At 40.5% G+C, this 16,083-nt stretch overlaps 1 protein-coding gene across 1 annotated transcript in view; it reads right to left on the bottom strand.

The window, feature by feature from the left end:
- The window catches only part of Ryr2 (ryanodine receptor 2), a 409,294-nt gene that overhangs the window by 19,931 nt on the left and 373,280 nt on the right, over window positions 1-16,083 (bottom strand). Inside the window, exons 95-101 of the mRNA XM_033761774.1 lie at window positions 13,630-13,716; window positions 12,850-13,071; window positions 11,268-11,398; window positions 9,688-9,730; window positions 8,068-8,201; window positions 4,755-4,815; window positions 2,055-2,201 (exon numbers count right to left, since the gene is read on the bottom strand). Coding sequence (XP_033617665.1) covers window positions 2,055-2,201; window positions 4,755-4,815; window positions 8,068-8,201; window positions 9,688-9,730; window positions 11,268-11,398; window positions 12,850-13,071; window positions 13,630-13,716 — 825 coding nt within the window. The remainder of the gene's footprint in view (window positions 1-2,054; window positions 2,202-4,754; window positions 4,816-8,067; window positions 8,202-9,687; window positions 9,731-11,267; window positions 11,399-12,849; window positions 13,072-13,629; window positions 13,717-16,083) is intronic.

The raw sequence follows: 16,083 nt of genomic DNA on the forward strand, positions 1-16,083 counted from the left end.
TTTTTTTTTTTTTTTTTTTTTTTTTTTTTTTTTTTTTTTTGTACTAGGGATCGAACTCGGGCCCTTGCACTTGGGAGGCAGGCAGCAGAACCACTGAGTCAAATCCCTGGTAACCAATAGTATTTTAAAGGCACATTTTCTCAACGTACAATTAAACGTCACAGTCTGGTCTCATTTCAATTCTGCATCATCTTTCTTTAATTCCAGAGAGAGAGGAAAGAAAGAGTGAATTAGTAGAATACGTGTATGTTACAGTATGCCATGATAGGACATAGTATGTCAAGACAATGTGACTTTTACCAAGATGATGAAATACATTTCTGGTTATATCACTATACAGACTACAGTGTATTATGTCTACATGTACTCTTTCTGATGACAACTTACATACACATTCTTGACCATGTATGTATGTATATTTCATAGAATCAGCTCACAGTTACGTTAAGATGCATGTTATCAAAGAGGCTTAAGGGCTTAATTCTTTTCTATCCACGAGATATAATAGCACTGTAGATTTTTGCAAATATTCTCTTTTAAGACAATTCAGCTGTATGTATTTCTGCAAATGAAAATTTGCTACCTCAAAAGGATAAGGGATAATCTGCACAAAAGTTGATGGGAAATTGATTGGAAATAGTGCCAGATGCTTTCTGTAGAAATACACAAGCGATTTGGCATCTCTGGTTCTAGATCAAACGTACTCCACTGACTGGTGGACAAGCAGAGGAAACTTCTGTCACTGTGCCCACAACCTGAGTAATCGGAACTGAGAGTGGCTATGAAAGAATCTTCTGCTAAAACTGTACACGAAGGGTCATAAAAATAGGACTGCAATGGCTCAAGTGTTTTGGAGAGGCACAGATTTTTAAATGTGCTGAGCTAGAAGACTCTGGAAATGAAAAACTCTGTTAATCTAAATAATTAACAGAATATGTTAGCACCCAGTGGACACTTGAAAAATAGCAAATGAACTAGTACACACACACACTTCTGCAGTGGGTTTCACAATGACGTGCAGTTTTCACATAGAACAACTCAGTCCCATCAGAACATAAGCTGATCCTGTGGATTTAGAGCTCTTTTCTTCTAAGTCAGGATGACTTCATCAGGCATGATACCTTTTTTTGGTACAATTTAAAAGTGAAGAAAAAAGAGTACATGAATATCCTTTTGCGGGGGGGGGGGCCAGGGATCAAACTCAGGACCTTGCACTTGTGAGGTAGGCGATGGCACCACTGAGCTAAATCCCAGGCCCCATAATATCCAATTTTAACACATCATATTAAATTAAATTTTAGCATCTTGTGCTTTATTATTAATACAGCTAATGCCTCCAAATGCCACAACAGTCTGGTTCCCATATCGTCAAGCAGAATAAACACTGTATTATGAGCAAAACAGTAACTCGTTTCTTCAGTACTTAACACGTGTTAGTTCTAAGACTTTTCATTTATTTTTCACTGAAATGTGATGAGTACTCTTAGCATTTTTATTTTGCAAAATAAGTGCATTGTAATTTGGACATGTTAATTGATTTGTACGAAATCATATAGCTATTAGGTCAAACTAAGACTTGAAAGTAGGTCTAAGAGGCTCTAAAACTACTAACCCGAGGTGGCTTAGAAGATAAAAGGTTAAGACCTACCATGGAAAAAGTCTTTAAAACTACAAAGTCTTTGTAAATAGGGGAGGGTGGAGCAGGTGAAGGGAGGGCAGGTGTAGGGGGAAAAAATGAGAACCAAGATCTTTAATGTAAAGGTACAAGATTCCAATGATGAATGTAAATGTACTGTATACTTAAAAAGTACCAATAAAGTGAATAAGATTAAAAAAAACTACACTGTCATGTAGTGCAGACGGCTCAGGGAGCGAGTGCTTGCCAACTCATGTAAGGCCGAGTTTCATCCCTAGCACCACAAAAAACAAACAAGAAACAAACAAGCAAAAGAAAAAAAAGCTGTATATGGTCAGTCCAGGCTTGCTTTCATTTTTGTTGTCTTTATTTGCTGCTTTTTAGTTCCCCAAAAGGGAAGAGAGTGATAAAAACTTACCTGTTTACCATTGTGAGTTACTGAAGACAAGATGGTTCTTAATGTCTTGAATCCCATAGCAATGTCAAGAAGATGAGCAGCAAAAAAGAAGTTGTTATAGTGTCCCAGAACGGACATAGTCATGTACCAGGCTAGGTAGAGGAAGGACTGTTAAGACAAAACAGTGGGGGGACAGTCATGTCAGAAAATAACATGACTATTGTGAAAAGCTCTTATGACTTCAACCTGTTGCAATAACTCAATTTAGCTCAGGTCCTTAGACTCTAACTTTTTCATTCTAACTGGCTATATTAGTTCTTTGTATATTTTATTTTGATTTAGCTTGTTTGGAAAGGCTCAATGTTACTCTCCTCTTTTAAAAAGAATGACTTTTCTTATTTGCCATCACATGAAGAAAATGTATTTATTTCTCTTCCTGGATGGCAGGCTTTCTCAACCTCACCACAATGGATATTTTGCACCTGGCAATTCTGTCTCACAATGAAAAATAAAAAGGTCTAAGGAGGTAGAACTGAAGGCCCGGCATTCAATTCCCAGTACTGCACACAGGCCTGAACATGCAGAAATGCACACAAAAGGCACTGAGATGAGACTATGTGGAGTTTGCCCGGGCATAAGAGCGGGCTTGAGTACTAGTTCCTGTTTTGGAAAATCAGACTGCAAAGGCTGCAAGGCTTCAAGGTCAAGTTAAAAGAGACACCTCACAGCTCTTGGGAGCCACTGGAATGTTGGGAGCAAGAGAAGGGGCATTTCGGCAAACTGTCCTGAGCACGTACTAACTGCAGGCCATGGTTCCATGCGTGGGTACACAATTTCTCATTTTATTCTGACTGTATCCCTGTCAGAGAGGCATCTTTAGGTCCAATGTGCATATAATGAAAGTGAGCTCACTCAGAGTAAACCGCTGTCTAAAAAGTTTGCCAAGAGGCAGCGACATTAAATGAGGAGGCAGCCGCACTGTTTCCAGGGTGAGGCCAAAAGCCACAAGAAGCAGCAAAACCTGCAAGGACAGAAGGGAGGATTGCAAAGTAGAGAGAGACGGGTTCCAAATGAGGTAAGCGAATGGTCACAGGCAGGTATGGTGGGAAAGGAGGTACTGAAGCTAACAGTCTAAGCTTGGGTAACAAGGAGAAGACATAATACTAACAGAAAGATAAACCTGTGGCTAAAGGCCTGGATTTGGTGGGGAGAAGGGCCGAGAGGGGAGAGGACGGTTTGCCGTGGTACACGCAGATGGAAGTAACTGGCACAGCAGGCTATCACGGAAGGCAAAGCCTGAGGGAAAAGAACAAACTCACAGCACAGGATGAGAGAAGCATAAGCTGAGCCAAGAGCACATGCATGGATTCTGCACAGCTAAATGTGCATGAGCGATAAAGAATAAACCATTTGTAGCCTAACTACGTCCCCTTCACTATTGGGCACATATTTATGCTACGTTTTTTTCCTTTTGGGTTATCTGAAATGTTAACCGGGAATCTTTTATTGCATCTGGTCGTCCTAACTATGTTTGGAGAGAAATCTGACTCCTGGGGACTCAATACACATGGAGACCCTGACCTCTTAGAAGGATGTCTGACTTCTGACTTCAGGATCTACCCAGGCCACAATTTGCTGAGGGACCACAGCAAGGTGATTATCGTGGACAGGCTTGCTTGGGTAAAAGTGGACCACGCAAGGACTGTGGCGTGGAAGACGGAGACGCCAGATATAATAGCTACATGAGCACAGACTGCCAATTACAGCCCGCACTGAGGCTGCTCCTTTTTAATTAGGGGATTCTATTACAGCGGTACCTTGGTGCACGAACTTAATTTGTCCCACGATTTTGGAAAAGCCGGACGCATTTGTGTTTGTGCGGGAACAACGGCCAGGGTCATGATTGTCACCCGAAGTAGAGTTCACAAACAAAAGCAAAATTCTGTCAAACACTTTTGTCTGTGAACCCAACTGTTTGCAAACAAAAGTGTTCGTCAAGAGACGGGCCACTGTGATAGCTGCACGACAGCATATCAACAGATTATGGCTCTAAAAGATGCTTAGCATATAGGATTTCAAGTTCCAAGAGGATTCTACACAATAGCCAAAGTTCTGGGCCCAAAGGCAGAGGGCAGGGTTGGGAACAGAGGGAGAAAAATTTGGAACTGTCCTAGGTATTTAGACAGGAGAATGGAATTAACATTGACTATAAAAGTCAGCAGTAAAATTAAAGAATGAAGTCTTGAGGCAACTGGTGGCTTTGCATAAGAAGTAATTTTTTAAGAAGTAATATTTGAATACATACTTGTGCCCCAGGCTTCCTTTCCAAAGGCTCTTTGAATAAGAAGGATCATTCACAAAATGGGATACAGTAATTTAACATTCTTAATTTAGAGAGAAACTTAAAGTTAGCACAAGTAATGATTTTTAATTATTCAGTAGTTTCTTTGAACATCTATATACCTTGGGAGTAAGCCTACGCCCCGTGAAAAATCTGATTGGAGATACACACGAATGTGCATCTTAGTTTTTCCTTTTCTTATACAAATATATCTTCACTTTACCCTTTTGGTTTTTTAAAGAGACGGAATGAGGGGTGGGCTGATTACTGATATCCACAGGGAACGGTCCGCACTAAACAGGCTGCTATTTGGATAACTTCCTTTAATACCGGTCCTTCCAACTACAGATTCATCTGAGGTGGTGATGAAGGAGGCTTACATTGTCAGTGAAAACGACTCCTAGTTTCCACATCTGATACTTCACATCGATGGAGTTCAGTCTGGAGTGACAAATATAAATAAAAGCGGAATGAGTAGATTTCCACATCAGTCAAAGACTCATCGGCTTGTGAGACAGCCCGCCCACATGCAGTCCTTGTCAGGGCCACGACTGGACGCCTTCCCAGGACACTGCTCTCTGCCCCAGTGTTGGGGATTGGCAGAGAGCTCCTCTCAGCGCATAAGCCAGGGCTCTGCAATGCTGTTCTTTAGAGGGATGTTGGAAAACAGCAAAATACACCACCCCCTTTTTCATCATCTTTCTCTTCCACTATCTTTTCCTATGTTCAGTACTAGCTCAACCTACTTTATAATTAATGCTTACTCCTGGAAACTGTACTAAATTAACCAATGTTGTGATTCAGAAGTTTCCTCACTTGTTTTTGTTAAATATTTGTAACTGCATTTCAACGGAATGATTTTTGTTGTTGTTGTTCAAACAACTGTACACGATTTATTTTACAACTGTCCTTATTTTATATATGGAAAGCTTCTTCACTTGGTGGCTTGCTTTTGTCTTTGGCGACCTCACTTTCTCTGCTTACGTTTCTAACCAGGGAAGAATATAACCCTGCCGGCCGTCCCCTCCGTGGTTTGGACAGACTTCCTTGGTTAGCACTGCTCAACCTGTTTGCAACTGCTGGTGCCGCTCTGTGTGTGTAGTGTGTTTTTGTGGGTGTCTCCATCATCGTCTCTGAACTTCCTAGCAACAAGCACTGTATCTCACACATTAACTCACACATTACATAGCTCACTATCTCACACATTAACTATCTCTCGATAAATATACATTGAATAAATTAATCCCAACATAAATATTCATGATCTCCACAGGTTAAAGATTCATATATCGTTTTTCCAGGACTTGCCATTGATTTGTGGGTTAGAAATTGTGATCATTTGGTCAGCCTTTCAGTATTCTGATTCTAGGGAGTTGACATGTTAAGATATGAAAGGATACAACATGGCGTAATAGGGCAGTGTTAGTTCCAAAAGGACTCCTTTAGACTTAATATTTCAGTCTTTAATTATTTCCTTTGATTAGGATAACCTTAATTTATAAGTGTCAGGACAAGTAGTTGCTAATCAAAGCTGACATTTTAGGAGCTTTTTCCTGGAAGGGTGAAGTTTCCTTTACCTTACCCAGGACTTTTGCATTTTTAAACCCACCCCCAACATGGGGGGGCTCTCACTATGCTGCCCGGGTTGGTATGAACTCATGGACTCAAGAGACCATCCAGCCCAACCTCCCCTGTGCTGTAAGTACAGGCACACACCACTATACCCAGCTATATTTCTTTTTAAGAAAAAAGGTTGTCTTTGAGTTATAATTAATTTTATTATTATAGTAGCCTCTGTAAAAATTCCTGGGCAGGGATTAGCTCAGTGGCTCTGCTGCCCGCCTCGCAAGCTCAAGGACACAAGTTCAATCCCTGGTACAAAAAAAAGAAAAAAAATTCCTTGAGTATTCCTAATGGTTTCAATATTAGGAATAATTTTTCTTAAATAAAAAAGATTTGGAAATGCCGTGAGAAAAAATATTTTCACGAAAGTAATTTAAAGCAAAACAAAGATTTATATCAGGATGTCTGAATCCTGTGTAGCAGTTTACTTTAAAAATAACTTTTGTGATTGGTTGTTTTCGTCTCAGTCACCTGTTGGGATGACAGTGTGCTCCCACTACCATTGAGCCCCACTTCTTTTTGGTAGGGTATAATACCCTCTTCTAGCAATAGTGCTAGCCATGCCGGTCTAGCTGACCCCACCCCAGAGGGACCACGGCTGATCCTGGCCAATCTGGACTCAGCTTCCTCTGGCCACAGGACTTGGCTGAAAGGTAAACTATAAGCCAGAGCTGGGGAATTCCGCTAGATGGCTTTGAGATATGAGCTGCTGTTTTTGCTTTCTAAAGATGCCATGAAGCTCGAAGCCCTTCGGGCAGCCACAGCACCTTCAGGAAAGCAGCTAGTCACTTTCTTAAATGGATATATACCAAGCTTCATGGATTTTCCTATTAAATAAATACATGAATCTCCTTCTGTCTGGGTGTTTAAGACATCATTTATGATAGGTATGGGGGTACATGTCTATAATACCAGCACTCTGGAAGGCTGAGGCAGGAGGATCACAAGTTTGAGCCCAGCCCAGGCAGCTCTGCAACTTAACAAGACCCTGTTTTAAAAAAAAAAAAAATTCAAAATGGGGGTGGGGTGGGAGCGTAGCTCAGTGTGAAGACCCTGGGTAACCTGACCTTTCTAAGTGCTTTAGAGACAGTCCATGTAAATCTTGTTCCTAGCAATGTATATTATGTACTAGATTTTTATTCTAATTTTATTATCCATATTTAAATGTGTTAATAAATGCCATATTAAAATTTCCTAGTACTTTGCTAGGTGTCAAACTGGAAAATATTTAGTTCCTCTTTACTATAAAACTTCTAAACCATGGTGAAATTCTTTGGGCATGGGGGCACATGCCTGTATTCCCAGCCACTCAGGAGAACCTAATCCAAACTTGTTTACATGCTTGCAGTTATAACAGCATTTCATAAAAGGGTATTTCATCTGGAAGTAAACTTTCCAAGTGACAGTATCTGTGGCATAGTAAGCCTTTTCTACTTTCTAAAAGAATACAGTAATTAGAACTAAAGTATACTGACTTTGAATATTTCAATAAAAGTTATGCGTGGTTTGTTTCTATAATGTATAAAAATCAATTTAATTTCAAACGAGAAGGAACAGAAAACAAATTTAAATGCTGTACTTTTGCATATGTTTTATGTGGTTGTATAGGGCACTTAAGGGTAGAAAAGACAATTTTAATTAAGAACAAGAATATAATTTTTCCCTGGGTTCTGTATAAATAACTTCCAAAAATTAATAGAAAAGAATCCAGTCATTTCATAGATCCACATAGCCAGAAATGTAGAAAGTGACTTTCTTGTTCAGTACTGCAGATGAGTCCAGAGTCCTTTGCACTGAGTTAAATCTTCAGTCTTTTTACTTACTTATTTAATTTCGAGACAGGATAATGCTAAGTTGCCTAGGCTGGGCTCCAACTTGTGATCCTCCTGCCTCAGCCTCCCAGAGTGCTGGGATTACAGGTGTGCGTCACCACACACTGTCCTCCTGATCTGTCTCTTCCTCTGACAATGACGTACAGGAAATGGGTCTACCTACAGGTTCATAAACGCACTGACTGTCTCCTTCTCCCTCCACCTGTGGTCTGCGGTGGGGAGCAGAAGCAGCACTTACACAGCCGACAGGGAGCTGTCTTTCTTGGGTTTCTTCTTCTCTCTGGCATCGCTGAAGTCCAACGCGGCTTTGTCCATGCCCAGCAACTCACTGATTCTGTCTCGGCCATAGAACTCCCCATATTTATCCATCACCTGGAGCGGGGGAAGAGCAGCTTATTGGTATCCGTTCAGTCACAGCATACATGTGTCTGTACAAATGCCTAATTATCTGAATAGCTCTATATTTGCTATATTTGAAAGATCACTTAAAATCTAGTCTATAGGCCATCTTACACGATCATACTGCTAAAGGGATAATCAAATTACAGCATTTTAAATAATAACCATGTGAGAAATGAGATTTCTCCTTCCAGGGTGGGAGGCACACACAAGAAGATGAAAGACTGCAGTAAAAAGGTAAGAAACGGAAGGACATGGAAGCCAAGTGACCATCACCAAATTCGTACTCCGTGCCAGGAATTTGGTTTTATTCCATGAGACTGTCCCATGTGAGTTCCACCCTTTATTTCTCATGACTGTCAGAATATCCAAGTTGCATGTTATTAGCATCGCCTTTCGCGGATAAACTCTTCTACAACTTAACGTGACACGCCTACAAAGCTGCTGCACTTAGCAAGAGATAAGGACAGCAGCGTCCAAGCAATGCCCAACTCCCCAGCCAGCGGTGTTCCGCACAGTCCTTGTGTGCCACCAAGCTGGTCCTCATAGCAACGGCAGCCCCTTCCCGGTCTCAATGTCAGCCTCCCGGCTCTCTAACCAAAGTCTCCATCCCCCTTCACTCCCTTTGGTTCTGACTCCAGCAATCCTTCACGAACTCCCAAACTGTCACCACCCGTCTCCGTCCTCCTGCTGATTCCAGCTGTCAACTACCCTTTGAGCCGCCCTGGATTAGGGGAAGCAGAGGAAAACGATCACAGCATCCAGTGGGCTGCCTGGCGCCTCGCTCTGCACGGTAGGCAGAGGAGCTAGAATGCGCTATGCCGTAGCGTGCCGCCCGAGTCATTCCGGCAGTGAGGGCAGTTCAGAGAGCAAGCAAGACACAGAGCTGCCGGGCACAAGCACTGTGACACATGTACTTCAGCGCCCCCCAGATGGGATCCGCATGTGAATCCTGTGTCACAGAAGTGACCCGGCAACCCTTGAATCAGAAGGTCAACATCGGAGCCACAGCAGGGGCCACAGTCGTTGCCGAATCAAGCATCCTCAGTACTGCACTCTCCAGTGTAGTCAGAAACACAAGGACAAGACCTTGTTTTTTTTTAATCTTTAAAGTATAAAAAATAAAGTAAAAATAGCCTTTAGTCAACCTAGATAACCTAGACAGTCTCAAAGAGAATCCTTACCATGCCTTGTTACTGTTATGCACTGAGCACTGTTGATTTAGGCGAGTCAGAAGATGGGTGGATGAAGCAAAGTTTATTTATTGTGGAGCTACAGGGTATGAATTTCTTACGTGCTGTTCGTAAAATTCATATGCAGTGCTACTGTCACTTGGAAATAACATTAGCAGGCAGACAACCCCTCAGTGTCTCACTCCGTATCTATACCACATCAAACTCAAATCAGAACTGCACCGGCAGAGAAAAATAGAAAACTGATTCCGTCCATGAAAGATTACCTTTCTTTTAACAAATTTATCCCAGTAGTTGTTGGGAAACGACCTGAAAGATACAAAAGCAGAGAAGAAAACATTACTCTTTTAAAATGATAAATAATATAACTTTGAAATAAATAACACACTTGAAATAACATGTAAACATACGCATTGCCATCCACATAAAAGTGCAGTGAATTAAGTGATCATCTTATTGCTTAATTTTTCAGTGTCACGGTTACCTTAAATATTATTTTTAAATGTACATGTAATGTAAATCACATTAAAATTATGGGTTGATACTTTAATGAAGAATAACAATCTTATTTTAACAAGTGTTATATTTATCATTTGTTTATAACATCAACACAAATTAGTCAATTGTCTTTAAAAATTAAAATATGTAGAAATTAATCATTGTTTTTCTATGGAAATAAAAAAAGCCTCATTCCCACAATTATCCTCCAAGAAACTTTCAGCATAGTACTAATCCTTGACTCTGATACCTTGATTAGCATACAGGATTTACTACAAAGGGTCAACTTCATTACAGTTAGTATTAATGCTTGAACTGCTAAACGAAACATTTAGCATTTAGAGTAAACATATATTTTATAGAAATAAATCAGTACCATTGGAAAACTCAGAACCTAGTAGCCATTATAATCCTTTTTTAATTAAGTTTACTGGTACATTTTAGGTATATGATGACATTCATCATTGGAAATTTGTACTTTTACATAGTGTATCTTGTTTTTTGTTTGCATATTTGTTTGTTTTCACCATTTTCCTGCCCTTCCCTTTTTTTTTTTCTTCTGATACCGGGGATTAAACTCAGGACCTTGCACTTGCAAGGCAGGTTCAACGGCACTGAACTACATCCCCAGCCCAGTTAAAACTTTTTAAACAATAAACCAAGCTAACCACAATCAATGGAAGGTATTTTACTCTTGAATAGTACAAACTACTCAAAAATGACTATGTAATTAATCTTTTTTATGTGGAAAATTGCACATTTTCCACATAATGATGGATTTATTTGCCTGCAACAGGAGCTAGGAGTCTGGATCTTGAACTCACAAGGGTAAGCAATCACTGGACAGAAAGTTTTGGTTTCTCTGTAGTCTATTTTATAACATGTTATAACACTTAGCTAGGTAACCAAAGGCACCAACTAAAAATTCAGAACTCAGACACATAAAAGTGTGAAATTTAATACTTCTGCCTTTAATGCTGCACCTCTTTCCTTAATGATTACTTTTGGCTTCCTCTGCTTTGAGGTGAGATTAGCACTGTGCTGCAGGTTATGCCCCTCCTGCTACACACTTCCCTGAACTCTAAGCAATGGAGCTGAAGTTCCAACCCATGCCACAGAAATAGCCTCAAAGCCCGTTTTGAATAAGGAACTCAAGGACAGATAGGATAGAAATCGAGGACATCCAACAGGAGGCTGATGGAGTCTATGCTAGATTTTCTTGGCTGAATATGTAACTCATATTTATTTGTGCTAAACTTTTGACAAATCCGCTGGAACTTCAGCAAAGTACTTTTGTAAGTCCTGAAATTTTTGAGCACAGAAATGTCTCTTATAATTCATCACTCACTGTGTGTTGATTACGAGTCGGTCCCACTGGCCTTTAATATCGTCGTCTGAAGGCTGCTCTGTAATGTAAAGCCCATCAAATTCCAATTTGCGTGCTACTTCCTTTTCTCGCTTGAAAATAACCAATGGGACCTGCAGATGAAAAATAAACATGTGAAATTAGGTTAGACTTAATGGCATCTCCTGTGGTCACTGTCTTTTCAAAAACAGCTTTCAGAAAGAAATAGTTCTCATGTACTCCCAAGAAGGTAAAAATTAAGTAAAAATGAATGAGCTATTGCTGAGACAGAAAGTAGTATCTAAAATGTTTTGGAAAACTAAAAGACAAAAGAAATATTACATATGCATATGTTTTAAACACATAAGGAGGTCATAAATAATTGCACTGATGCCACCATTCTAAATACTAAAGAGAAAAACATGATTATGCAAAATTGTCATAAATATATAAATAATGTCAGTGCAGATGGACATAAAAATTTAGCAATCTTATTAATGTTCCACAATGTGTTACTAAAAAAACATACATTTTCACTGGGAAAAATCTCTTTAATAATCCATGCTCAGCAAGTCCACACACACTATCTGGAGAAATAATTTAATTTCCACTTCAGCAAGAATCTTTGTCAGTTTTCCAAGCTGTCTCTAAAACCCATCAATTCTCTTTCCATGTAGACCAACTCCACACAGCAACAGACAAATGGGAGATGCAGGCATTCTGGAAGCTCCCAAGAATCTTTACCCCGTTAAAAAATGGGAGGAAAAGGGAGATAAATTTCTTGAAAAGACACTTGACACTCATCTAGCCATTTATCCTGGGCCCCAATGTCTCAAAAAAAAATTTTGGAATCTTTACCACCAGAGGCAAAGGACAGAAAAATAAAGGTACCACAATGACAAGCAGGAAAAGATAAACAGGTTTGCACAAGCAATGTGCAGCTGTAAGCACTCCAAGAGATTATCTTGAATTCTATTCACCAAATTTTATTGTTCCCTGGGCAGAGCTTTAGAGATAAAGCTGTATTATTTTCTGAGTGAAGTGTCACAAACCATAAAGCATTTCTGCCAAGGATAACACTAGATACTCACCCAGTAACAGATCAAAATGACTCACAGGTATTTCTATAAGTCCCAACATACTGGAGCACTGCTATGAGACACAGCGGGTAGGCGAACTCATTTCTCCAGGGTCAAGGTACGGATGAAACTGTCCTTTGTGCGAATGATTATCAATAGATGAAAGAAAGCTACAGTACAAATCCTCCTCCCAGCAGAGCCTGCAGCAATGGCTGGCCAGTGTAGATACACTGCCAGGGCAACCATAAAAGGGTACCTCAGCACCAGAGATGGAAGCCCATGACCATGCCCTGCTGTCTGTACGACAGCCCAGCTTTTCCTCCACTTCGTTCTGCTTCCTCCCCTTTCCCTGCAGGTGTGGATTCATGGGGCATTAACAAACGAAATCCATGCGCGTGATTCCCATTTCAGAATCAGCTTCCCTGAAAATCTGATCAACACACACACACACACACACACAAAACTGCACACACGCCAACAGGCACTTTGGTGCCTTACTATCTTACTTTCAAGCAGTAGTAGCCAATGATGCAGAAGAAGGAAATGACAGTGTGGAGAATAGCTAGGATACGCAAGGTGGGCTCCATGTAGCCACTGCTCTCCTCCAGCACGTAGTGAACTGCAATGATTCTATGCGAGCTGCTGTCCAGGCTGGTGGTCACCTTGGCACTTTCACTGGAGCTTCGGGTGGGCAGCTCCTTTCCTTCAACCACAGAAGAAGTGGAGACCTGATTCAAACCACGTAAAGGATAGTCAGTTTCTACACCTAACATATCTTCACAAACAAAACATAAGGGCAACACAGCTTTTTATCAAAGAGCTGGATGGGAAGTCATTTCTTGATGAAAAGACTAAGAACAAAGGCTATCTAAGAAGGCAGATTTTCAAGCATTTAAGGCAGGTGATGAATATGCCATTCTAATCCAACTGAATTATGTGGACTCCAACACATGCAGGAAAAATTAGATCGCTGACATCTTATCCGAAGAATTTAACACAGGTTATGTCATACGCTGATAGAACAAGTAAGGTATTTGGTTGAATGACACTGGGGCCACTGTGGGCAAACCTTCAGCCAAATTCAACACTGCAGCTCATTCTGAAGGAGAAAATATATTCTGCCTTCCTGGGGTATCAATGATGTACTTGCACTTCAGTTTTTCTCTTTCATTAAAATACATCTTAGAATAGATTTAGATGTGCTCATTAGTAGAGCTGAGAAATGTGTATATTCCCCTCAGTCTTGTATTTTTCTATTGTTTGCTTAAACACTGGAAAGTACTCACCTTATAAAAGAGCAAGATGAAATTGATTGCAAATGCGACAAATAAGGCCAACATTCTCATGTTGTAAAAGTTGCGAGCAAAATAGTTCTGAAGGTGAAAAAAAGTTATGAGGTCACTGAGTCAACAAACTTGAAATGCGCAGAGGACTTAAATAAAGCATTTACTCATATACCCGAAACTACAGGTTGTAGCCCATGTGTTGAGCACTATTCTGGGTGCTACAGACACACACAGAAGGGGAAAGATTCTGCCACCTCAGAGAAGCCAAGTAACAAAGAAGTAAACTAGAATAAAGTGAAAATAAATCTAGTTTAAGGCTCACAGAACAGGGCAGTAATTTGGAGAGGTGATCAGGGCAGCGCTATTCAGGAAGGGAGCCTGACAGAGTGGACTTCCTGAGGGGACTCCAGGAGTATTTCAGGCCAACATTGGTGAAGAGTGTTTCAGAGTCAAGAGCAACAACGGCAGCCCTGAGTTAAGAGCAAGGCTGGCTGGGGTGTGTGAGGAGTAGTGTAAAACAAATGCCACAAGCAGGGAGGAGAGGGAGTGGGGTTAGACAGGTGAGCAGTGTCAGAGAGGTAAGCAGAGGTCAGGCAGGTGGGCAGGGGTCAGGGCTATAAAAACTTCTGATAAAAATCTGCATTTTTTATTATAATACAGTGGCTTATGACCTCTGAACAAGACAATGACTTTGAGGGTCACCACCCTACCGTGTATGAAGCCAACACTGACTAAATCTGGGATGTGGACGGATGACTCAATCCAGGGGTGGTGAACCTATGGCATGCGTGTTTTTTATTTTTATTTTAGGACGAAAGAAACTCATACACTAGTATGAGTTGTTTTATTTAAACTAAAACTTCAGCGTTCTGGTACAGCACTGGCACTTTGTGATAAATAAGTGGCTTCTGGGCTGCCGTTTGGGTATTCATCTCTAAAAGGCTTTCCATCACTGACTTAAACCCTCCCACAGCAACCGTTTTCTTACCAGTAATGTGCAGAAAATGATGGAACCCACCCCACAAGTTTGCTTTGAGGATGAAATGAGTTAATATAGAAGCAGTTATCTTTTAATCTCATTACATGCATTGCTATTGTAGAAGATAATATACTGCTTTATCATAGTTGTTATTTTATTGTGCATGCAATGGGAAACTATCGGGAAGTTTGAAGAGGATGATGCAAGTGGATTATGATGTAAGGAGATTACTCCAGTGCCCATGTAGAAAACAGGTCATGGGGCAAGGATGGAAATAAGGGTATTATAGATAGGTGAGTTAATTAAATATTTGGAGGCAGGTAGGCAGGGCCTCCCTTAAGGCTCCGGCCCTCAAGGCCCCAGTTCTCAAAGTGCCAGCCCTCCAGGAGCCACCATAGCAAGGAGCCAACATGGAGAACTGAGGTACATCCACTGGTTAGCATTATAAAAAGAAGAGGCATCACTTCCCCCAGAGATAGAAGTGAGTGATATGCTAAATAGGAAATTCCTTATATGTGACTTGTTTTCCCATTTGGTGCTCATTTAATCAATATTACCCGGGTGACTGTACTTGTAATCTTATCGGTTGGTCATGGTTTTGTCCCACCTCATGCCACCTTATAAACTCCCGTTGGGTCTTATAGTTTGGCCCACTTTGTACCTGCCTCATCACATGGCTTTGCTGTATAAAAAAATCTTTGAGAAGTGGGGTGCACTTGGAAACAGCCCAATTGCCCATGAACTGGAGACTGCGTAAAGAAGATGTGGTTTTTCTATAAAATGGAGTACTACTCAGCAATACAGAATGAGAAACTAGAGACATTTACAGCTAAATGGCTGCATATTGAGGAAATATTCTTAAATGAAATAAATAGGACACACGCGTAAATACCAAATAGTTTCTCTGGTGTGAAAACTAAAATTATAAATGAGGTTCAAATCGTATAACTGATGATGTGAAATACGAAGAAAAGGGCTAAAGGAGTAGGAGAAGTGGGAAGGGGAGGGGAAAGGAAAGAAGGAAAAAGAAAAATATGAGAAAGGAAAAAAATGAAAACAAAGTCTTTGTACATAGGGGAGGGAGGAGGGATGAAGGGAGGGCAGGGGAACGGGAAAAAATGAGAACCAAGACACATCATGCGAAGGTACAAGATCCCAATGATGAATGGAACTGTACTGTATACCTAAAAAGTACCAATTAACTTAATAAATAAAAATAAGTAAATAAACAGAAAAATGGGGTGGCTGGTCCCCTTTCGGTCTCTCTCAGACTGAAGCTTTCCTTCTCTCAATAAATTTTTCCTAAAAAAAGAAATAAATAGTAAGTTTTTCCTACTCTTCACCTCCTTTGTACCTAGAATTTTAGAGAACACAAACTCTCATTTCAGATATCTAGTGGCTTTGGAAGTTACATCTCTTCCCCTTATACCAAGAGAACCACTCAGGAAGTTCTTAAAGGAATGCGGGAAGAGATA

This window comes from Fukomys damarensis, unplaced genomic scaffold, assembly GCF_012274545.1.
Source record: "Fukomys damarensis isolate Sample0158 unplaced genomic scaffold, DMR_v1.0_HiC HiC_scaffold_10, whole genome shotgun sequence".
Taxonomy (NCBI): Eukaryota; Metazoa; Chordata; class Mammalia; order Rodentia; family Bathyergidae; genus Fukomys; species Fukomys damarensis.